This window comes from Schistocerca americana, chromosome 2, assembly GCF_021461395.2.
Source record: "Schistocerca americana isolate TAMUIC-IGC-003095 chromosome 2, iqSchAmer2.1, whole genome shotgun sequence".
In the NCBI taxonomy this organism is placed as follows: Eukaryota; Metazoa; Arthropoda; class Insecta; order Orthoptera; family Acrididae; genus Schistocerca; species Schistocerca americana.
Window position 1 is genome coordinate 813,261,785 of NC_060120.1, and position 26,290 is coordinate 813,288,074.

At 37.8% G+C, this 26,290-nt stretch overlaps 1 protein-coding gene across 1 annotated transcript in view; it reads left to right on the forward strand.

Annotated features, from left to right (window-relative positions):
- The first annotated feature begins 4,365 nt into the window (after nt 1-4,365).
- Nucleotides 4,366-26,290, forward strand: part of LOC124594455 (protein jim lovell-like) — a 41,466-nt gene continuing 19,541 nt past the window's right edge. The window contains 5 exon segments of the mRNA XM_047132831.1: nt 4,366-4,452; nt 8,499-8,682; nt 12,271-12,442; nt 18,415-18,732; nt 21,995-22,186. Coding sequence (XP_046988787.1) covers nt 4,428-4,452; nt 8,499-8,682; nt 12,271-12,442; nt 18,415-18,732; nt 21,995-22,186 — 891 coding nt within the window. The 5' untranslated portion in view covers nt 4,366-4,427.

The following is a 26,290-nucleotide window of genomic DNA, read 5'->3' on the forward strand; positions in this document are numbered from 1 at the left end:
TTTAATCTCCAAAACTCGACATCAGCGGCAGAAAATTAATCTGCATTGTCGGTAGCCTTACGTAATTATTTTAGCACGTTTATTGTACACATTTGTGAGCGTCTGAGATTCTTTAAGCATGTTTATTTGCACAATATAATCGAATGGTTTTAAGCCCCAGAAAACTCTTAAATGTATACATATGATGGTTTAAAATAAGCACATAACGGCATTTACAATTGCAGTGTTTTCTGGACGCTGGCTGTGCTTCAGGATATAAAAAGCGGAGAGCGTTTGGCGTAAACGAACATTGTAAATTTTGCTTCCGCAATGAGCGATAACAGAAAACCAACAAATTATTAACCGCGAAAAATTAAGATAGGCCTCTAACAGGTAAGCCTGAGAAAGTAAATTTATTCGTACAACAAAAAAAGAACCGAATGCTAGTCATAGCATGCAACAAGTACATAAAACCATTTTTGAATGCTAATGGACTGATAGTGCCTATGGAGGCTTGAGACGTGACGTAGTACGAAAAAGTATGTTTCTTTCACATATGGCCCAGCTGCTGCGACAGTAAAATGCAAGAAAGTGTTAAATTAGACTGATTCCCGAATCATTGGCGTCTATTATTTCTCTTGTTTAGTCAGTAACGTGACCATTTAAACGCATGTAACTGGTTAAGCCACAGCAATTCAGCAAAATTTTCTGTGTGGTGTCATTCTTCCCGTTAAAATATTTTATATACCACAATGTAATCAAAGTATGATACTTGTAACATCGGTGCCTGTGTAACCACTGACAGGCAGTGTCAAGAACAGCCCAAGGAACAGTAACCACACCGAACAAACAAACATTCACAAAATTTTAAGAATAGGTTTATCTCAGTCCTCCTGACGGGAAGGCAATCAGGTATTCGCGCAGACGTCGTGAATTCATGAAATAAAAGTAACTGATCTTACTTACTTTCCCGCTTACACACCAAACCTTAAACTACTTGAACTTGCCCACATTCTGCGCTAACATATTCGTCTCGACTGTTTATGTTTGGTTTCACGTAAGTTGTGTTCATTACGTCCGAATCCATATTCTGGTCTGTAGTGTGCTTCGCAAAGAAAGTGATGTACGAAACTACCTCCGTATTGATGTAACAATCGCTACAATTTTTTCGTCTTCCTTTTAATTTCTTCAATCATCATCTAGCGATGTCGCTCTGTTGTTTTCTTACCGAGAATAACATCCTCTGATTTGTTAATTAGGAAGTTATTCTACTGTAACACTTTACGAATAGAGTCGCGCATTCTTGTCTGGCCAGTTAACTCTTTTTATTGTGTGTCATTTCATTTTTCTTAATAGTTGTTTGCAGGTCTCTTCATTTCGTTTACTACAGTTGTACTTTCTAATTTTCTTTAAGAGCCTATATATATGTCTGCAAATTCAATTTTTGTTTTCTGTACACACAGTAACAAAAACACTGTTAATTTTTGCCTCCCATAAGAAATTAATTTACTTTTTTTCTGAGTAGGCTTACTGCATTTAATTTTGTAAATTTGGTAAAAATCTCATACATTCTGTAGCTTCGACGTGTAAACTGCGGTATTTATTAGTTTATCTCCGTTGATTCTAACAGATCCTACATCTAGAAACACTGTCCGTTTTTCTCTACTGGTGGTTACAAATATAGTACCATACATACTGATAATTGTTACAGTTGATTAAAAGCAGTAGATATTTTTTATTTTCATCTATTTTTTTAAGCTTTAGTTAAGGTGAGGAAGATGGTCGCTGAAGTATAAAACTGCACATAGTAACTCTTCTGGCTTCTTTTGTTTTCTGCTCAATTTCGGTTAGGAACGTTCAGCGTTAAGTCAGACATTTTACTAATAATGCAGCTAATGAAATATTTTCAAAAGTTTCAGGGTAAATGGATTACCATTAATTTTTTACAGGACTTGTGCTTATAAATTCAGTATTTCTCACAGAATTCCAAAATCTGTATCTAATATCTGTCGAAACGATGAAATACAAGAATTAGATAGCATTTAGTGTTTAGGGCTACGAACTGATCACCACCCGAATTGGAAATCCAAACACTATACTTCATAAAGTCCCTTAACTTCACACATTTCATGTTGGGTGCTGTGACTGCGTTTTCGAATTGAACTAAAAGCAATGTCAATCTTCTAATGTATACAAATAACTCACAATCGGCTCTTATGATTAATGAATGTCTGACAAGACACGATCTACTCGGTCTGATTATTCGATGAAACTGCCGAGAAAACGGGACGAAGTTTTGTGCAAAGGGCTAAAAGTGTACATAATTTGAAATATGGATCTCAATCAATGAGTGGACGAAGACAAGCAAAGAAAGAGCCAAAACATTGAAATTAGCGTTCCGGATGAGGCATTTTTAAAAGGGCAAAACACAGATTAAAGAGCGGTGGTGGAAACTGTGGAACTATAATCCCCGAAGTGTCTTAAACCAAATAATACATAGGAGATGCAAAAAACGAGAGAAAAAAATCTTGAAATATTGGTAAAAAAAATAGGTTACATAAAATTTCATATAATATATCGGAGAAGAAGTAAAATGAGGACTATACAAGCATACTTAAAAGATTACTGATAAAACGGTAACTTGGAAGTAGCAATTCTGTCGTCATTGAGCAATAATGGATGCAAACAAGCGTTTTCGAAAGGATTCTGTATTACGTTATTAATTAAAAGCAGCTACACCGTGGATAAAGGAAACTAAGAAAGACGCCGAAGAAATTTCGACAAACCACAGATGTAGTGGTCGCGAAGTGTCAGGACGCGTTTAGTAGCAAGTAATGTTATCCGAGTTGCAAATCAAGACTAAAGACATTTTCTGGGAAATAGAAGAATACATGAATGAATACTACAATAGTCTGTGATAGTGATAATTCGTCCGCAACACACGGTTGCCATCATTGTGTAATATAACACAGTTTTATGTAGAACTGGATATGTATAGCTGAAGATTGTCATCCATGGCAAAAAACCAGTTGATGCCATTTAATAGCATTTGCATTCCACGGAGCAATGTGGAAAATTTTCTGCTTCGATAAATCACAAGTAAAACTATTTTTATGCTGTGTTAACATTCTTTTGCTAATTGTACAATCTTCATGGGCTGCTGTCAGGTAATTAGATGGAATATTGTCTCCCATTTCGTGGAACTCGTTCTGTTGTTTAATCAAGTCATTAGGCCTATAATGTTTTCACTTTTTGAGTTCGTCGACCTCGCCCTAATAAATTTTCAGTATCTGGTTCTGTCAACAGAAAAACACTTGTAACGTTCTGCTGTCGTTAATGTCTCTCAAACTTAAACTCTACCGAATATTGGAGTAGGTTATACTTTACACTAAGGACATTTGAACTATGTACGCCTGTTACCTTTTGAAAAATAATGACTTTGATTCCATGTATTTCAACTACTATAAACTATACGAAAAGACTGTTTATGTTTTTCTTTTCAGAATGGGCGTTATTACATATGTTTTGCAATATCGGTACCTTTCTCTAACGCACAATCTAAGACTAGAAAAACATTTTCGACTGCTAATTAATCGAGTAATGCGTACGGAGGTTATACAAAATGCTTCCGTAGAAGTTGGCATGTAAAATTTCGTCCGAGATACGAGAGCTAAAGAGCAGACAGTTGTTTTGTGTTACTCACGTTAAGAAAATGAGCAATTATTACGCGATGTGCTTTCACTCTTGATATCTCTGAAACTCACAAATTTAAGATTTGACACTTAGCATAATAATTGAACACGCGGCGCCTGAGTGTGACAATGTCTGCGCTACAACGTATATGCAAAATTAGTTGATTTTTCTCTCCTTTTCTGCATTCGTAAGACACGGCCTGAACTGCGGAAGGGCTGGCGGGGAGGTTGGTGGAGGGGGAACAGGTACACAGGCGCGCAAGGAGGGGAGAATCGAGACAGTGGTGGGGAGAGAAGTGGTGGGGAGGATATATGCGTGGCGCTCCCCCACCACTAATCGACGGCGGTATATCCAAACCTCCGTGGCCAGCAAGACCCGCTCGGAATGCCGTGCCGCTCGGCAAGATTGTGTTTATTGATCAATTCTACGCTGCGTCAGGGCGCCCCCGCTCATTTCTCACGCAGTTGGCGAAACATTTGCGCAGCTTTGGGGAACGGGAAACGAAAGAACTTCCGTTTCGCACATATGCGCCTCCAGGTCCTTGAAGTATACCCTCCCCTCCATCCCCACGGACGCACAGCTTCAGCCGAATCCCCGTGCTCTTCGTTCGCGCTTTCTCGGCTCTTCGGGGGAAGAGAGAGAGTTCGCCGCGGCATGCGGTGGAGGCAAGACGAAGTGACGTGCGTTGTGTTGTGATGTGACGCTCCACAAATATACTGTAGTGATGGTGAAGTGGTTCGTGCATTGGCTGTGATATGTCGTACTATAGTTTTAATACAGGTAAGAATGACCACTGTTTCTGATACTCAGAACCGGCGCGCGTTTGTAAACCTTGTTTTGCCGGTAGTGACGTTTCCGTCTATTGTTTACGTCGGCGCACACAATTCTGTTCAGCACGTAATGAATTCGTGATCATTGATATGCAGGGGTGTTGATAAGTTAGTTACAAGTGATGTGGAAAACAATGAAATTTCCATAATACTTCGGGCTTACCATTTGTTTATAAGATAAGACTTTTCTCCGAAATTGTCGCAGCTTCGCCTTGCGCGCTCTTTGAAACAAGCGACGTAAGCTGAGCATTGTTGCAGTGCAAGAAAAATCTGTCACTAGCAAACGAAGATAGCACTGTTATAGGATTAGAATTACGATTCTGAAAAAGAAGCTGCTGCAGATGAATAGCGAAACTGTAATTAAATGCAATGCTTGTTATCGTTGTATGTCAATAACTACAGAACGCGCTTAAAAAAAAAAAAAAAAAAAAAAAAAAAAAAAAAAAAAAAAAAACCTATGAAAAACAGAATGTTTTTGTGCCTTTGAGTGAAATAGTGATTGCCTCGTACGTATATTGAATATCTTAAAGTTTTGTTTTCTTCGCTGTTGAATTAACATTCCACATAGCGGTATTTTTGTCAAGCGTCGCTTCAATTTGCGTTTAAGTTGCTTTAGAAATTTAATTGAAAAAAAAAACAAAAAAACGCGCGATTGTCTCATTTGTCGTACTACACGTTTGTTGTCCGTGCTAGAGAGCCGTCGCGCACATTTTTAACAAACAATGAAATCCCACGTTTTTCTTGCCGCTGCGTGGACACTTCATAATCTTAAAATTTATGCTAAAAGCAGTTCCTTGCGTGAATTTGATATCGCATGTTCTTTTTCCAGGAGGCGAGACCGTCACAACGTGACGTTTAATATGTAGCAAATGGATCCTATAATTACTGCAGAAACCGAAGGTATTAATTTTAATAGCTCATATTGTATACCAATTTGTATCATACAATTTCGTGTGTCTCTGAGCTGCGTCCCCGAGAGACAAATTTCCATTGGAAATGTGTATTCGATAAAAAATAATGTATAAAACTAAATTAAGGTTTATCCGTAATTATTTTCGAAATTTTTAAATGTGTATTTGTTGATGATACGAACACTTGTTCCCACGGTAGCCCAAACGATGCTGTAATTCTGAACGGCAGCAAACTTTCTTTTGGCTTTAGACAATTTTGTGATCGCAGTACTGTTACAGCTGGATATTTTCAGTAGTGGTGGTGGTGGTTGTTGAGATGTTTAAGGGGGACTAAACAGTTTTTCAGTAGTAAAAAAAATTATAAAGAGAACCATATTCCACTTAACACTGTTGTTATTAACTAGAACACACGTAGTTTTTCTTCGAAACAGTGTTGCTCACTTTTCTACAAAGCCCCACACATTGTTAACTTCTCAGACGAAACTTGTATTTCCGTGGAAGAAACATATAATAACGCGCACTCCGACTGTTTCCAAACTGTAATTCGTGATAGCTTTTTCTCCTACCAGAGCGTCGCGTTTGCGCTTGTTCTAATAACTGTATATTAAAACATATAAAAAAGTTGCCAGTTATTAGCATGACATCGACTGCTTACAAAGCAAAATTATTTTGTAGCTACAGTAGACAGCCTTGTGTTGGGATATAGTGCACCGGACAGACGAGATATTAGCCGTGCATGTCTGGAGATCGTAGAAAATCTCCGGAGATTGACCACATTTTCACGCTTTCGTCAACTCTACCTTTTTTTTTAAATCTGGTTGCTCGTTTTGTTCGCTTTATAAACATAAGCAATGGAATATCCTTGTTTTTAAATTTAGTATACACCCTAATGCAATTACAGCACAGACTTCAGATTCCAGCTTATTAAACTGCTTATCAGTAACAATTGTTACTGTGGTTTGTCATGTTTAAGACATGCGTAGACAATTTTATTTTCACCAACAGTTGCAGTTCACACATTTAGGAAACGTGACCGCTTGATGTGGTTGTAATACTTCGAATCTTTCATTTGTCTCTGTAGTTCGTTCTTGTTCTTTCAATGTATGTTAATTTTAGAATAATAGAGTATGGAACTGTCAATGCTTTTGCTGCATTCGACTATTTATATTTAAATAATTTTTTAAATTAAAATGAAATGGCGCCAATAGTCAACACTTTTCTTTTTTTATACTGACCATACTTTCTCATCATTCATTCCAACATTGTCTTTAAATAAATGGAACATCTTGCTTCATTACCAAAACGAAACTTCAAATTTTTCCATTAAAATATCAATAAGGTCTATATGGCCCACTACGAACTGCTCATCTGTATTATAGTACTCCATGTAAACAACTGTTTCTTACTTGCCCATCTCAGTAAGGTAGTGTCATATCACTTACTTTTCACGGAAACAACTTTTGGAATTTAGAAGCAGCTACATATTTTAAATATCTGGTGGCATGACAGTGCATTGGGTGCATCTTCTTGTTATTACATGAATGCCGTTAAATACTGATATGTTTTTATGACTGTGTCCATAAAAGAATAAAGTAATATACGGAGTAAATCACTATGTCTGCTGGCAAACTGTACAACATACAGTAATTGGTGGCATACAAACCCAGAATTATAATAACCTGAAATGTGTTTAGAGATTTCTTTAGGAATCTCATTCCAGTGCCACCCCTGTTGTGTACATTATTTGGAACTCTGGTGGATTTCAGATAAATTCAGTAGTCCATAGTCAAGATATAAAATCAAGTTACACAGAGACTTTGTAACAATTCCCAGAGCTTAGAAAGATGTTCTGTACTGATCTAAGACTGCTTGAGTTTATGGGGTTTGTAGTTCCAAATGCTTGTCAGTCCCTCTTCTGATGTACCTATGTGTACTTCATGCAGCAGCTGTCATCACGTCATACAGGAGTGTGAAATGCATCCTTGACAAATCGGCAGTTTTCATTGCCTGAAATGATATATCACTTACTATAAAATATAACACTGAAGATAGTGAAATGGTATATAGCATTTCTTATATAATAAATATGAATATTAGTGATCACTGTCACATCGTGCGGAGTACAGACAATTCATTCTCTCTCTCTCTCACCTCTCCTCCCCCCCCCCCCCCCCAACACACACCCTTCAGTCATTCGTTGCATTTTGTAAATGCCATCCTGAAGGAGACCCTTCACAGGTTTGTGGAACAAATGGAGGTGCAGAATGACAGATAAAAGCAACCACAGTAGGAAACTTTCATAATGTACATTAACAAATTTTGGTGAGTGCATATCTACTTACACAGATAATTACAGGAATACTTTTAGGTAGTTAGGTGACAAGAAGTTAATTTGAAAAATGCCTATGTTCTTACTCTTGACACTACTGAACTGCTGCTTTTATTTACAATTTTGTTCTAAGCATTTATGTAATTTTATTGATCTGAGAAAACTCATGTATTTTGAAAGCTAAAAACATTTTTTTACATGCTTATTACTGTTAGCAGTGATTTGCATCACATGAATCCAAAATTTTTGCTTAAACTATAAGCTTAACCAATGAGGCACTCTTAATTATTTTTAAATACTGGTATCAGAGAATTTCCAGTTTCCTTCCTGCAGTGTGTTACAGGTTTTTTCAACAGAATATAAAAGTTCAACTTGATCCCAAGAGATGGATAATATATAGATTATTTGGATATAATTTTTACTTAGTGTTGTGGTTGTAAGCTGAACAGTTCATGTTAAATTCACTCTTAACTATTAAGTAAAAACAACATTATTAGGTAAATATACAAGCATATAAGTGTAAGATACATTAAGATGTGTGTGTGTGTGTGTGTGTGTGTGTGTGTGTGTGTGTGTGTGTGTGTGTGTGTGTGTGTGGGTTATATAGTTCAACTCTTTGTAAAATCATAAGAAATGACTGCTGTAGCAATTTGCTAGAGAACTATTAAAAACTGAAGGTGTTTATTGATAGAATCACAAAAATACTGAAGCGTTGTATGGTATATATATTAATGTACGTGGGTAATTTTGTTGCAGAGAGGTGTCCTATAATTAAATCTGCCATGGCATCTCCACACTACAGTTTGAGATGGAATAACCATCAGAACCACATCCTCAACGCATTTGACACACTGCTGCAAAATGAAACACTTGTGGATGTCACTCTCGTGTGTGAAGAGACAAGTGTTCGAGCACATAAAGTTGTTCTGTCGGCTTGTAGGTAAGCATTTTTTATAAGTACTGTTTTTTTTTTTTAAAGGAAGGTAAAATTTCTAATGATTGTTAAAAATGACACTAGTAGGAGACAGTTGCTTGATAAACAATTCTTCGTGCCTTATTTTGTGACATTTCTGTCTAATATGTGCATTTTTGTCTCATTTGGACATATTAGTAGATCAGAGCTTCAAATCTACAAAAAGCTTTTTTCTGCCTTTTAACCAAATGTGCTGCTTATATTCCATCCCATATTCCACAAAACAGTAATTTTCAAATTTTAGCTGTTACCTGTAATATGACAGCCTCTAATGGGTAATAAAAAAATTGATTTCCTTACGTGAATATTACTGCACTCAATTTTTAGTTTTAGAAACTAATTAGTTAGTATTATGCACTGATAACAAACAAAATCATCTTTGGTTGTCTTCCATCCCAAAATGACTGTAGTTTCTCTCTCAACCCAGTGTTCTGTTGTAGTTATCCTTTCTGTTACAGTTACTTGTTTCACTCCTTTCTCATCCTGTTTTGAATAATTAAAGCAACCATCTGCTATTTCACATTATTTTTTCTGTCTTCATAAGTAATACACCTACAGATCACTGTGTAAATACAGTTTTTTCTAATCCATTGTCTGCAGCCCACAATGAATTCCTCTTCTGCACCAACCTTTTCATCTTAGAGTAGCACTTGTAACCTACCATACATCTCCATTTACTTGTTGGATGTATTCCAAATATCTGTCTTCCTCTACAGTTTTTACCCTTTACAGCTCCCTCTAGTGCCATGGAAGTTATTCCTTGGTGACTTCACAGATCTCGTGTCACCCTTTCTCTTCTTCAGGTCAATGTTTTCCATATATTCCTTTCCTCACCGATTCTGCTCAGATGCTTTGATTCTCTTCTTCATGGTTGTCCCACAGTCCATATTTCACTACCATACTACACTACTCCTAACACACATTCTCTGAAATTTCTTCCTCAAATTGAGGCCTATGTTTGATACTAGTAGACTTCTTTTGGTGATGAATGTACTTTTTGCCAGTACTAGTCTACTTTTACTGTCGTCCCTGCTCCATCTGTCACGGTTTATTTTACTGCCTAGGTAGCAAAATTCCTTAACTTCATCTACTTCATGATCACCAATTCCAATGTTAAATTTCTCGCTATTCTCATTTCTGTTGCTTACCATTGCTTTCATGTTTATTTGATTTACTGCCAGCCCATGTTCTGTGGTCATCAGAATGTTTGTTCCATTCAACACATCCTGTAATTCTCTTCACTTTCACTGAGGATAGCAATATATAAGTGAATCTTGTTATTCATATCCTTTTACTATGGATTTGAATCCTGCTTCTGATGAGAATAACACCATCAGTAACCCACTCTCTGTCCTTCATTCCTGTTACACCATTTTCTTCTAATGTTGGTATTGCCCAGTTCTTTTACAACCAAAAATTCTAGTCTTCTTTACATTTCACTTCACTGACTCCCATTATATCTAGATTGAGCCTTAGCTTTTCCCTTTTCAGATTTTCTAGCTCCCATAACATATTCAAATTTCTGACATTCTGTACCCTGACACATGACACATTTTCAGTTACAGGCCACATGTCCTTTGTGTACACATTGTGCGTCTTTAATGCATTAGTTTCCATTACCTTCTGCATTCTCATGCCATTGATCAATGCGGAGCCTCCGACCTTTTAGGGACAATTTCCCTTTGCAGAATGAGGGTGACTTACACCAAAAGCATACAGCCACCATTACTTATGATTTTTTGTTCAAAATTTAAGTACTGGTTATGTTTGAACCAGGACCTAGGATGTATTGATTACTAGTCAAACACAACATAAAACTGGCATGTAAGATCACCAAAATTATTTGCTGCCGAGCTTAGGTAGCACTTGGATGGGTCACCGTCCAGGGCTGTCGAGTGCTGTTGGCAAACAGGGTGCACACAACCCTTGTGAGGCCAATTGAGGAGATGGGGGATTAAGAAGTTGTGACACTGGTCATGAAAACTGACAACAATGGATGGGAGAACTGTGTGCAGACCACATGCCCCTCTGTATCCGCATCCTGTGATTCCTAAGACCTGAGGATGACACAGTGGCCAGTAGGTATCATTGGGCCTTCATGGCCCGTTCGGACAATGTTTACTTAGTCACTGTCCCTCATCATAATAAAAATACTGAAATATGAATGCAGCCACAGTTAACAGCTTGTCCTAATTATATCTAACCTGCTGGCAATGCAATATGGTTTATTTTAGGTTTATGTAGTATACTTTTCTTTATGTCTCTCTTCATAATTGTGAACTTGGCTGTTTAATACTGAAAATTCCATATGTGTTTTATGGTAACACACTTTAAATGTATACTGAGTGAGGTGGCGCAGAGGTTAGCACACTGGTCTCGCATTCAGGAGGATGATGGTTCAGACCACATCCGACCATCCACATTTAGGTTTTCTGAGATTTCTCTAAATCAATCCAGGCACAGCTGAAAGGGCACAGCTGACTTCCTTTCCCATCCTTGACACAATATGAGCTTGTGCTCTGTCTCTAATAACCTTGATGTTGACAGGATATTAAACCCGATCTCTTCTCATCCCACTTTATATATGTACAATCCAGGAAGGTCAAAATTTTAAATTCCTTAAAAATGTTTCAGCATGATTTTCTATTAGTAACTCCTTTCACTATTTTTATTGCTCATTTTTAAATTTTAGACATCCGTTTTTGCAGAACTTGCATTTCCCCGTAACATCACATGATTCTATAACAGGCTACACACATCTGCATAGTAAGAACATATTACTGTTTCAGTGTTTCAGCAGTCACTAAGCATTCTTAAGTCATAAGAATATTGACTCAACCTTTTGTTCAGTAGGTTGACTTGCTTTTCTCATCTTAAATGACCATCCAGAAACTTTGATGTTTATTCAGTGTATCAAATAATAGTAAAAAGAAGCAAGGAGAAGTATAATTTATTGAGAATTGAAAATAGACTTGACATTCAAGTGACAATCCTTCAGCTTTAAATAAAGGCAATTAAGGAGGACTAGGGATTGGATTTGGTAGTCAGGGGGAGCATTGACATAGGACAGAAACATTTTACAGTTCTAGAAATGAAATCAGTGAGGAAAAAGTTAGGTGAAACATAAAATAATTCAAAAAGAATAATACAAAGATGATAAACTGCAGACAAGATAGGAGCCTGCATCAGTGTTTAAGTACCTGCGTTACACAAATTTCATGCCAGTTTGTCTAATTTGACGTAATTATTGTGTGCTTCACAAAGCATTAAAATTACATTGTATTCAGCGGCTTTTTGTAAAAATCTGCATGCAAATCTAAAAAGATATGTAACATGAATTGTATGTTTTGGGGGTAATGCAGTAGTTTCCCTGTGGTCTTTATCAAGCTGTAGTCCTAGCTGACTGATCCATTTGACATTAGAATTAGTAAAATGTGAATGAATTTGAGCACCATATTCTAAGCATTTCTAATATCGTGAGTATTAGTGTTTGTTTTTCAGATACAGGCACACGATAATCCTTTGACCTACTTTTTGTTAATTCTTCTTTTTCAGTCCCTACTTCCAAAGGATATTCTCAGAGAATCCTTGTAAGCATCCTGTCATTGTGCTGAAGGACTTGCGGGGATGGGAAGTCCAAGCAATTGTAGACTTCATGTATAAGGGTGAAATAAGTGTCATCCAAGAACAATTAACATCGCTTATAAAAGCTGCTGAGTCATTGCAGGTAAGACATTAAACTGATTACATTTTCGGTTTCATATTCTGCAGATAGTTATTTTTAGTGTTTTGTATGAAACTGGCATAATTGACAATATGCCTTCTACATTTAGCTGTTCAGTTTTCTCTTCTATTTCACAATCAATCATTTTGTATGTAGTAGGATTAAGATACAAAATCTGGCCTTTGTAGGCAAGTCTGCCCAGTTGTGTTGTCCAGGTATGACTAACAACTTTTCCTCACAGTTTCTGTTTTTCCAGTATCTTCATCTAGTTTCAGAACTTAACCAAAATTCTCCTGCATGCCTCACTATACTAGCACTTCTGAATCATCATCATCATCAGTGTTCTGGCAAAAGGCAGGTTTTCACATGGTAGTTCTCCAGGCTGTCTGGTCTTCTGCCATCCTCTTCAGGTCTGCATATTTTCCCCTTTATGTCATCTATCATATTCTATCTCCTTCTACCTCTCAGTCTTCTCCCACAAACCAATCCTTCCAAAGCATCTGCTAGCAAGCACTCCCTTCTCAATGAAGGTCCCAACCAGTTCTTTTTCCTTTCTCTTACAACCTTCAGCAGACATCTTCTCTCACCAACCCGTTCCAATACTCTTTCATTACTCACTCTTTCCATCCAGCTTATTCCCTCCATTCTCCTCCACATTCACATCTCAAATGCTTCTAACCTTTTTTCATCCTCTCATCTCAGCGTCCATGTTTCTGCCCCATATAGTGCCACACTCCAGACAAAACATTTGCCAAGCCTTTTCCTTAGACCTTTATCTAATTTGCCACATAAGATTCTCCTCTTTCTGTTGAATGCCTCCTTTGCTATGGCAATTCGAGTTTTCACCTTCTGGTGACATCTCAAGTCTTTAGTTATCGTGCTTCCAAGATATTTAAATGCACTTTCACATTTATTCAATGATAGTATATGTTTTGGCATGAGATGGTACAAATGTAGATAGGGCCCATTAGCATACTTCTATGCTCCATGCAGCAATGTTGTCAGTCTTCGCAATGAAATATGATGAAAACAAAATGATGTGTTTTGAAAGCTGTTTTCTCAGGTCTCACAATAACCACAACATAGGAAATTGCAACATATTGAAAAGAAACAGCCAAATATTTGTGTCAGACCCGATTACAAAATTCATTGCTTGCTCTATATATAAATATGTTGTATCTCTTCGCACCTCTCAATGGATATATAAAACCATCATCCCAGATAATTACACAGGTGATGATGATGGTGACAAGTATGATGAAGTGATACCACATACAATAAGCTTAGATAGTAATCATAAAAGGATACGAAAGTAAAAATTAATGTAAACCCTTTCTTTTTGTTTATTTTATTTCTCCTTATATTATCAAGATGTAGACTATAATGAATGCTATATGTTTGGAATATCTAGAATTTTAACTTTTTTAGGCTGATACTTTATACAGATAAAATAGTTTGTAATTCTGATTAGCCATAGCATGTTAAAAATAATATTTCCTCAACATGCCTCTTAAGAAAAGGGGTCATCTTGTACTCAGATAAATATGGTACACAGGAGCTATTCAAAGTAAAGAAACTTGAAGACAATATTATGGTGAGGAGGAGAAAGAGTATGAAGATGAGATGCAAAATGCAATACTTAAGAATTTGACTGAGCATTGAAAGACATTAGTCAAAATAAGGCACCTGGATTAGACAAAATTTCCTAAGAGTTATTACAATCCTAGGAAGATCCCAGGCCGGCCGAAGTGGCCGCGCGGTTCTGGTGCTGCAGTCTGGAACCGCGAGACCGCTACGGTCACAGGTTCGAATCCTGCCTCGGGCATGGATGTGTGTGCTGTCCTTAGGTTAGTTAGGTTTAACTAGTTCTAAGTTCTAGGGGACTGATGACCTCAGCAGTTGAGTCCCATAGTGCTCAGAGCCAATTGAACCAATTGAAGATCCCAGTGTGATAAAACTGTTCTACCTCATCTGTAGGCTGTATGAGACAGACATACCTCAGACAGACGGTCATCAAGAAGAATGTAATAATCATAATACTTGACTAGGCAGGTGCTAACAGGTGTGGGTATTACAGCGCCATCACTTTAAAAAGTCATGTCTCCATAATACTCTGAGGGGTTACATACAGAAGTATGGAATGACTGGTAGAAACTGACGTGGTGTAAAACAGTTAATATTCTAATGAAATAGAATTACACTGGAAGCTGTACTGACCCTGTGACTTTTCTTAGAAAATACACAACTGGCCGTTAAAATTGCTACACCAAGAAGAAATGCAGATGATAAACGGGTATTCATTGGACACATATATTATACTAGAACTGACATGTGATTATATTTTAATGCAATTTGGGTGCATAGATCCTCAGAAATCAGTACTCGGAATAACCACCTCTGGGCGTAATAACAGCCTTGATATGCCTGGGCATTAAGTCAAATAGAACTTGGATGGCGTGTACAGGTACAGCTGCCCATGCAGCTTCAACACGATACCACAGTTCATCAAGAGTAGTGACTGGCAAACTGTGACAAGCCAGTTGCTCGGCCATCATTGACCAGACGTTTACAACAGGTGAGAGATCTGGAGAATGTGCTGGCCAGAGCAGCAGTATCCAGAAATGCCCGTACAGGACCTGCAACATGCGGTCGTGCATTATCCTGCTGAAATGTAGGGTTTCACCGGGATCGAATGAAATGGAGAGCCACGGGTCGTAACACATCTGAAATGTAACGTCCACTGTTCAAAGTGCCATCAATGTGAACAAGAGGTGACCAAGACGTGTAACCAATTGCACCCCATACCATCACGCCGGATGATACGCCACTATGGCAATGACGAATACACGCTTCCAATGTGCATTCACCACGATGTCGCCAAACATGAATGTGACCATCATGAGGCTGTAAACAGAACTGGATTCATCCGAAAAAATGACGTTTTGCCATTTGTGCACCTAGGTTCGTCGTTGAGTACACTATCGCAAGCGCCTCTGCCTGTGATGCAGCATCAAGGGTAACCGCAGCCATGGTCTCCAAGCTGATAGTCCATGCTGCTGCAAACATCGTTGAACTGTTCGTGCAGGTGGTTGTTGTCTTGCAAACGTCCCCTTCTGTTGACTCAGGGATCGAGACGTGGCTGCACGATCCGTTACAGCGATGCGGATAAGCTGCCTGTCATCTCAGCTGCTTGTGATACAAGGGCGTTGGGATCCAGCACGGCATTCCATATTACCCTCCTGAACCCACCGATTCCATGTTCTGCTAACAGTCATTGGATCTCGGACCAACGCAAGCAGCAATGTTGTGACACGATAAACCGCAATCACGATAGGCTACAATGTGACCTTTATCAAAGTCGGAAATGTGATGGTACGCATTTCTCTTCCTTACATGAGGCATCACAACAACGTTTCACCAGGCTACGCCGGTCAACTGCTGTTTGTGTATGAGAAATCGGTTAGAAACTTTCCTCATGTCAGCATGTTGTAGGTGTCGCCACCAGCGCCAACCTTGTGTGAATGCTCTGAAAAGCTAATCATTTGCATATCACAGCATCCTCTTCCTGTTGGTTAAATTTCACGTCTGTAGCATGTCATTTTCATGGTGTAGCAATTTTAATGGCCAGTAGTGTAGTTGAAGTAAGAAAAACCTACTTCTATAGTGTTCATAGATTTGGAAAAAGCTTTTGACAATGTTAACTGGGATATACTCCTTGAAATTGTAAAGGTATCTACTGTTTGTACAGAAACCAGACTGCACCTATAAGAGTCAGAGTATATGAAAATGAGGCATTAATTGAGAAGAAAGTGAGATATGCTTGTAGTGTATTGTACATGTTATTCAATCTGTACCTATGGCAAGCAGAAAGGAAACCTAGGAGAAATTCAGAAAATCATTGAATTTTCATGAAAAGAAATAAACACAAATTTGTTAATGGAATAGTAATTCTGTTAGAGACAGGAAAGGATTTGGATGTACAGTTGTTTGGAATGAATAGTGCATAGAAAACTGGTTATAATATGAATGCCAACAACAATAAAATAAGGGAGTGTAGTGGAAGTAAATCAATCGGTACTGAGGGAGTTAGATTGGCAAATGAGACACTACAAGTGGTAGATGAACTTTGCTTGAGTGGTAGAGACTGCAGAAGTAAAGAAGATATAAAATGCACACTGGCAGTAGCAAAGAAAGCTTTTCTGCAAAAGAGAAGTTTCGTAATGTAGAATACAAATTTAAGTTTTAGGAAGTATTTTCTGAATGTATTGTCTGAAGTGTAGTCTGATATGGAAGTGAAACATGGATGATCAACAGTACAGGTAAGAGGAAAACAAATGGTTTTGAAATGTGGTGTTACAAAAGCAGCGAAGAAGTACTAAATGAATTTGGGAAGAAAAGATCTTTATAGTACAATTTGACCTTAGAAAAGGTTGACAGGTCATGACTGGAGGCCTCAAAGAATGTTTAATTTGGTGATGGAGGAAGTGTTTTGGGGGGGGGGGGGGGGGAGGATTAAAATTTTATTTTAGAAGGGGACCAAGGCTTAATCTCAAACAAGTCATTGGTCTGAAGATCACAACCATAACATGGAAGAAACTTGTGCAACTACACAATTTCTTGAACCACAGTGAAAATTTTAGCTGATTTATCATCATAAGCTATGCACTTAGCAGTGGATGAAAGTGAGAACTTGATACAAAAAGAGCACAGAGGAAGATTTCTCATAGTTTACCCCCTGATGTAAGTGGTGGTATTGCAAGTGACACTGAACAGAAAGTACAAATATAATCTATGGAGACATTGGGTGCCACCTCAGCATGTGCAATCTCTGTGATGTATTCCTCCCAATCAGATGGTGAAGTAATCTGGCTAATCAGATGGTAATGTAATCCATCTGATCAGATGACATCCTCAGGGCATGAAAGTAAATGGGAGGCTCATGAGTTTCACAACAGTCAGAGTTAGCTCCTGATGATGACAATAGAGGCAGTCGTCAGAAACTAGGAATTTTATTTGAATTTAACATGGCAAGTATACTGAACACTTGTTATCAGAGGACTCCATTGTGAAAGTCTTTGTAGTCTTATGATTTATCCTTAGGCCTTCTCAGTTGTGGTGCCACAAAAATAAATAAATAAATAAAATAAAATAAAAAATTGAATGTGGCGGGTGATGTGTCCACTTTACATGGCATTCTTGTGTGAACTACAGTATGGTACTTGGAGTCAACAAATTGGCAATTGGACTGTGTCACACTATGACTGTATTAAGAGTGGAAATTGGTGTTAAAAATGTAGTTGATTAGTGTTAGCTACATGTCTGAGATGTGTAACATTTATTTATAAAACATTTAACCCTTATTGGGATCACTGCCATCTTAGTATCATATTTGTGTAACAACGACATTTACATGCATAGTAATATTATGTAAGTCTGCATGGTCACTGGGACAGAGTCAGCTGTTAACAAAAAGACTGGTTTCACTGATGTGTGTTAGCTGAAGCTATCCTGAATCCAAAGATTGCTTTGAATACTGCAGTACTTTACTAGGAATGGTACTGTTGGATGTGGTATATGTATGGTACACCTATGAACTGACACATAGCCAGTTACAGGTGGACATGCAGTTCCACATGGGCTCTAAACCATGTCCTACTTGACAGTTTTCTTATGCCCAAAACACTGAAGAAGTAAAAAAAATGATGAGAGACAGAACAAAATCCTAGGACCAAAGAGGGGCTTCAGAACTTCTTAACAGTGAGCTAATGGTAACATTGTCTGAAGATGTGTTACATTTGGACTGTAAGCTGAAGCATTATTAGAACCTGAGTATATAACTTATACCATTTGCAGCTTCATTTAATATTGTATACTCATTAGATATATTGCTGGAAAAAGAAATTAAATGAAGAAACTTATGACTGAACTTGTTGAACTATATTGTGCATACATATTTTGTTAAATATGTTTTCTAGGTGCGTGGTCTGGCTCACACAGAGCATGCTGTTTCGGAAAAGGATCAGCCACATACGTCACCACCACCACCTCCTCCACCACCTCCATCGGCTACTCTTACTCCACTGGAGAAGCTGGGACTATTTGCGTCAGCACCACCACGTAATTTCTCAAGTTCCACAGGTCATTCAACAGAGAAAGACTCATTTTCTCTGTCACCAGGACTGCAGGGTCCACCTCAGCACTTTGAGTCACCACTGAAACTCCCTCAGTTATCTCACATGCCACATATATCATTTACTGAAAATCCACCTTCACCTCAGCCAAGAAGGAAACAGGTGAGTTATTTTTCCTGCTAACTTACAATGAAAATTTGGATTAATAATTCAATAAAAGATAGGAGAGAAGAAAGGCTGATGTACAAAGATAAGAAGGGGAAGAAAAAGAAGAAAGAAATAATCCAGTTTTCGAAATTTTTACCTTGAGAGAAAGACAGATAGGAAAAATTAATATTAATAAAATATTTCATGATTGACACGGTTAAACAGTTGGCTGATGCAACATACATTAAATGGTTTGTGACATGCTACAGTTGGGCTCTGTTTTATATGAGGAATATTGTTCATCCGTTTCATATGTTTTTCTCAAGTTTTGAAGATGATAATCTGCTTCCATGGAAGAATGAAACAGGAAATTGCATAATTATTTCTGTATTAAAATAATGTATGGCAAAGGTGTAAAAAATAAATGTACAAAGTTGACTGAGGAATGTCTACTTACTCCATTACTGCATAGTATAGAGGAGGTGTGAACCATACATCATCAGTTTCAGTTACAGACAACCAACTGGAATTTTATACAGGTAGCCAGTGACAAATGAGGAGATGTCTATAGGCTGCTAATATGAATCACTCAGCTGTGGGGATGGCCATTTCTTCACTTTGCATTTGCTACATGCTGATGTTTTTGGTACTGATATTTGTGATAGTTATGTACTAGTGCATGTCTGTTTTTGTTAATCATTTTGTCTGAGAAAAAAATCTTTGCTGTAGTGACAGACTGATCAGCAGTAGATTAGTTGGAAGATATTTGTTAATTTGCCACAGGCAAACAAAATGCAGTTTGCTTTTCCTCTGCCTGAGATTTCTTTAGTTACAAATTTATAGTGATTTGGTACTGTGACCAAAAAGATATGAAGGAACTTGTAAGATATGAAAATCTTGTTATGTATGTAGCATGTTGGCAATAAAATGGTATCATTTAGTGCTGAACACTTTATAGTCACTTACTCTTAAGTACACATTAGTTATTCCATTGATGCCATATAAAAGCTCTGCAGGTGTGGTCTATCTTCATTGTCTGAAATATTGGAGTTAATGAATGTTGATATGTCAGACATCTGTTCTGTGAGTAGTAAATTAATATTTACACAGCACAGAAAAGTATCATGGTTGGAATCATGATGTACATTTGATACTAATTTGGATAATTAGTAACCAAATAACACTATTCAGGGCATTGAAGGTGTCATAGCAACAGACTGTCAGCTAGACTAGATGAAACATTCTTAAGTGCCAACAGGCTTTTTGAGACCCTGAGTGAAACATGTAATGATGCTATATTTTATGTTTGTGAATCCTCTTAACAGCCAAAATTCTCTTCTTACAAAGTTCCCATTTCATATTACTCAGTAACAGAAAGACATTCAGTGTTGCTGCTGAGGAAGAAATGGTGAATCTCAAGACTGAATCATCAGTAATGCTATATTTTGGCTTAATTTTATAATAATAAGACCCAATTAGTTAGAGAATTAAAACAATTTTACAGGAGAAATGTTACAGAAATAGGAAACAAATTTGCATTTGAGAGTTACAACTAAAAATAAAGAATCTCTTTCCAATTAATATGACACTGAACCACAACATAGAACACAAACAAACTTTCTTTCTTTCTTGGGGCCTTTGTCCCACATCATGTGGGGTCGGCTGTGTTACTATTGATTTGGCAGTGTTAGTCGCAGAGGGTGGCTGGATGCCCTTCCTGCCGCCACCCCGAACACCCCAGGATGAAAGTAATGCACCCCAGTTGTCTGTGTCTAGTGTAAGCCATGGAATAATGAGAACGTTTTTCAAATGTCTGCAAGTTGTGTAACTGAGGCGGAACATGGGGACCAGCCTGGTATTCACTTAGCAGGATGTGGAAAATCGCCTAAAAAGCACATCCAGGCTGGCTCGCATACCGGCCCTTGTTGTTAATCCACCAGGCGGATTCGATCTGGGGCCGGCGCACCTACCCGAGTCCAGGAAGCAGCGCATTAGTGCTCGCAGCTACTCTGGCGGGTCACAAAGAACACAAACAATGGAAAGAGTAAAAATAACCACTCACTCTAAGATGGGATTTTAAGTGATATACAGAAACATAAACGAAATGAACATCTTATTGAGGTTTTAGCTAAAAACAAAGAAACTAGCATTAGACTTACACATACACATGCAACTACATTGCCCCATTGTTGTGATCCCACAGCGGTGAGAGGTTGTGTAAAGTGTAATGGGTGGAGCAGATGAGAGAAATGAGGAAGGAAGAAGTTAGAAAGGGAGAAAAATGCCTGAAGGAGAGAAGGGTAGCAAAGAAATTAGATAGGTGTGATGCACCAGTGAGCTCACCCTCCTGCAGGTGATGGATGTCATCTGTAGTACACAATGCAATAGGAGACATGTTTTTGTAGGGGGATAGTGAGCAAGATAGAAGAGAAGTAGAGGGAGATTGTGGAGGAAACAGTGTGAATGTAGATTAATAGATGTTGTGTAGCAGTCATTGAAGTTGAACATGTATAGCTCAGAACCGTGCCCTGACATTGGACTGTCTACTTTGTTCTTGACCATAATTTGGCAGAGGCCATTACTTCGAGAGGACAATGGGTTGGTGGTCATACATACATAAAAAGATGTGCAGAATTTGCAGTGAATATGTGCAGAAGTTGCAGTGAATTTGTTACATGATATGACTCCTCACAATTGGCCATGCCTATAATAGGGCAGGATATGTTTTTGATAGGACTGGCATTTGTGCAAGGGTCATGCCTTGCACCTGCGTCTGTCACATGTGTGTGACTCATGTGACAGATTGTGAGTTGACTGGCTTAAGGATAGAGGAGGATATTTCAAGGACTGAATAGAGAACAGAATGTAACTTTGAAAGAGGTGAAGGGTCTTGGGAAGGATCTTCCCATTCAAGGGCATTTTGATAGGTAGTAGGAGCTTTTATGGAGGATGTGGTTAAGTTTTCACAATCTGGGGTGGTGTTCTGTACTAAGGGTACTGCTTTTTTGCAGCTGGCTGGTACATGTGGTTGGACTTTTCTTTGTGAATTAGTATTTACAAGGCTGACATTGGTGCCTGTAACGAAAGCAGGACAGAGTCACTATCTACATTTTATACCCCGCCCATTCCATATTTTATTGAAAGTTTAAAATAATATTCCATCTATATTTTCATTTGATAATCAATCATGTCTTGGCTTTTAGACTTCTTTTTTGCAGCACTAGCTTTACTTGTTCTAAATAATTTTGATAAATAGTTTACATTTCATTTCTATCAGGCTCGGCCTCGAAGACGATCTGGAGACTTTGGTGCTCAAGATTTGACTAAAGGTACAACAGCATCACCACCATTAGAAACTGCAGAGAATTTGTCAATGAAAAAACCTGTGAACCACATGCTTAGTAACAATGTTAATGCATCGGCTCTTCCAGTCCAACATGGTGCATCTATTCCTTCACCACATCAAGTGGTAAGTCATTGTTACTCATTTATAATTCAAAATCTTGTCATTTTTTATTATTTATAGCTCTTGCATGAAATATATATTGCCATGTAGAATTTTCAATATTCACAGGATCACACATCTTGCCTGACACACAGAAAGAAAAAATTGACTGGTCTGTGAACTATCCATTCAGTCCAGATTATGGTACGGTGTAGGAAACCAAAGATTTAGTATAAGATCCAAACAAATGTCCCCTCAGATGAGACTATTAAAATCCTAGTAGTCAACATTTGAAACAAACAGCCAAAGAAGACCAGAGCATTCTTGAACAGTAATGGAGCTCATGTATCACTAGGCACAGAAAGCTGGCCAAAACACAAAATCTACAGCCGTCAGATATTTAGGGTAAATCTAATGGTATTTTTAAAAGACAGGCTAATGATAAATAGAGGCCATGTATTCACTGTAGCAGTTAAGAAACTAGAATCCACCAAAAGAGTACTTGAAGCTGCATGTGAAATTGTTTGGGCAAGACTCAGAATCAAGGGTGGGCAAAAACCAGAATAAATAGGAAGAGTTATGTGTCTAGTAAACTACATACATGGGCAGTAGTGTCATATTGCAAGGAGGAACTCAAGATATTTAGTTCGGGCCAGGAGCACACAGACAAAGTGTGAGTCAATTTTAGAAGAATAATTGACCAAACACTCATGTACATATTAGAACAGTAAGTTCATGAAGACAGGGGTTTTCCACAGTAGACAGTCTCCATAAAGAAGCTGCTTAGGAAGCAGAGATTACTGCACAATAGGTGTAAAAGAAAGTGTAGGCCAATAGATAAAGAGAGTCTTTATGAAACGTGATTAGTTGTCAAAAAGGCAATGTGTAAAGCCTTCAATTACTGTGGCAGAATCTTGTAGAAAGACCTCTCACAAAATCCAAAGAAATTGTGATCATATATTAAAGTGTGAGTGGCACCAAAGCTACTGTCCAGATACTCATTTATGGTATAGAAACTAAAACTAAGGGTAGAAAACCAAAAGGAGAAATGCTGAACTCCATGTTCATAGGTTCCTCTGCAAATGAAGATACAGGAGGACTGTCAAAGCTTCAATTTTCACACCACTGCATAGCTTAATAATTACCTATTAGTGTCAGTGGTAGAGAGAAACAATAAAAACTGCTAAAATTGAACAAGGCATCAGGAATCCCTGTCATACTACATATGGAATTTGCAGTGGAGTTAACCCCACTTTTAACCATAAAATAGTGCAAACAAAAGCCTTTGGCTGGTAGATGGAAAAATGAATTCATCACACCCATCTACAAGCTTAAAATACCATCCACTGTCATCAATTTCCATCTGTTATAGTATTTTAGATCATATTCTGAGCTCAACCTAATGATTTACCTTGAACATGATGACCTCTTCCATGCCAATTACTGTGGATTCCAAAAACATTCAAAACCCATTTCATCCTTTTCTCACATTACATCTTGAAAACTATCAGGTAGATGCAGAAATTCCAGAGCTCAAAGATCATGTGGCTCATTATCTTGCCAACACTTATTAAATGCACTATGATCACTTGGAAGTGTGTGACTGGACTGAGGATTTAGTGATATAGCACATAGCAAGCTATTTTGGATGGAGAGTCATCTCAAAAGATGTAGAAGTTATAATAAATAAACAAATACCATCTGGACCACAATTTTTTAATTACTGACTTTTGGTTTCAGGTTGAGGTGGGAACAAAAAAGCAGTAACAGTAATGATTTTACAGAAGTGCAATATTACGGCTACTTGTATTGTGGGCAGTAGGGATAAAAATGAACTATTATGAACTGACACATTCATGGCAAAGCAAAGTGTAGTTTGTCAACAATTGAATAAAACTAATGTAAAACACATGCATGTGGTGGAGGGGGGAAAAAAATTGTTATAAATGTACTGAGAGCACACTTGTTCTTTTTTTACATATTTTAAAAAGTTATTGCAAAATTACCATCCATTTCTGAACTTTTGTCATTTTAATGAATAAGAATAGGAATAAACTGAGGATTCTTACTGTAAGTTAAAAAAGAGAAAGGAAAAGGAGTCTACCATATTTACTCGAATCTAAGCCGCACTCGAATCTAAGCTGCACTTAAAAAATGAGACTCCAAATCAAGGAAAAAAAATTTTCCCGAATCTAAGCCGCACCTGAAATTTGAGACTCGAAATTCAGGGGGAGAGAAGAGTTTATGGCTGCACCTCCAAATCGAAACAAAGTTGGTCCATTGTAATATGAGACACAATTTAAGTCAAATGAATGACGATACAGCTACAGTAGTTTGGTTTGAGACGTAAGCTTAGCAGTTAAGCTTTACCAGGTAGCCATTGCTATGTGTCAGGCACTCCATCCGTATTAATACGGGTACCCTTCCTTTTTCACGTGCTTCTTCTCGTTTGAATTCATTGCTTATTTTTCTTTGATCTGATAAGTGCCGTTCTCTTTTTTATAGGTGTTTACGTCATTCTAAGCTGGAAATGCCTTATTGTACTGTGTCATCCTTGTTTGTCGCATTCTGATGATGAGTGCTTACAACCTGTCACCGCTCGCGGCATGGCTTGCTTAGTTGCTTTAGTGCGTGCTGCCGCCGCTTATATTAAAAAAAAAAGAGGACTTGTCTCATTAGTGAAACAATGGCAAGAGACTGCTATTTGCTGTTACTTACACTACTGCTTTCTTTGATAATGATCAACAAGAACCAAATAATAGACTGCGTGTGATAGAAAATGTTCTGAACGAGAATTCAGCGAAAATTTTTCTCCGTTTGGAAATCTTTGCAGGCGCCTCTTTAGTACATTACATTCTGCAAAGAAATTAGTCATCTTAGATTCAAAAATCTAGTTAGTTGCCATGCTTCATTTCTAACTACCACTATTTTGCATAAGAATAATATGAATATAAACATGACATGATATGTATATTCTTCCGGGTTTGCTGTTGTCTCACTCTAGTTTCGTAGTTTATTAGGCAGACAGGATTTAAATGAGATAGCAGCAAACACGAAACAATACATGGCAAAATGTTTATGTTCATATTATTCTTACGGTGAAGAGAATACTGCATGTGATTCATAATTCATAAAAGTTCCTGTTAGCAACCATCTCTTCTCACAGGTAGGAAAAAATTCAGAACGTAGAGTTGGCCATATTGTCAAACATCCCAGACAGTCTTGCCAGTGGATTTTCGTAGTGCATTGAAATGCTGCTACATTCGAAGATGAACAATACGGACTTTGTATTTACTTCGTTGGATAATGTATGAAAATGCAGTGGTCGAAACTCGGGGAGGAGAAAAAACCTCGTCTTCCACCTTTTTTTTAAAATTTATTTACTGACGCAGAGGTTTTGGTGCCAGTATTTATCTTTGTGCCCGCAAAGCATGCCTGTGTAGTGCTACATATATTCAACGGCAGAAGTTAGTTGTGGTGTCACCTACCAACATTTTTCAGAATTTCCGCTCGCTTTGCACTCGATTCTAAGCCGCAGGCGGTTTTTTGCATTACAAAATGGCTCTGAGCACTATGGGACTTAACATCTGTGGTCATCAGTCCCCTAGAACTTAGAACTACTTAAACCTAACTAACCTAAGGACATCACACACATCCATGCCCGAGGCAGGATTCGAACCTGCGACCGTAGCAGTCGCGTGGTTCCGGACTGAACGCCTAGAACTGCTAGACCACCGCGGCCGGCTGCATTACAAAAACCGGAAACCAGAAAAAAAGTGCAGCTTAGATTCGAGTAAATACGGTAGTTACAAAATAACCATAACTGTGTAAACATAGTACATTTCAGCATGAGTGATGCATTGCACAATAATAGATAAAAAAAAATTATAAACATACTGACAGCACACTGCATGCTTTATATTTTCATTATTGTGTACATATTTTAAAAAGCCAGTGCAAAATTATCGAGCATATCTGAGACTTTAAGAATTTGCTTTCATTTTAATGAATAAGAATAGAAATATGTTGAGGACTCTTACTGTAAGTTAAAATTGAAGATGAAAAAGGGATCTAGCTATAAAATAACCATAACCATAGCATTTAGAAGTAACTTCAGCAGTGCCTCCA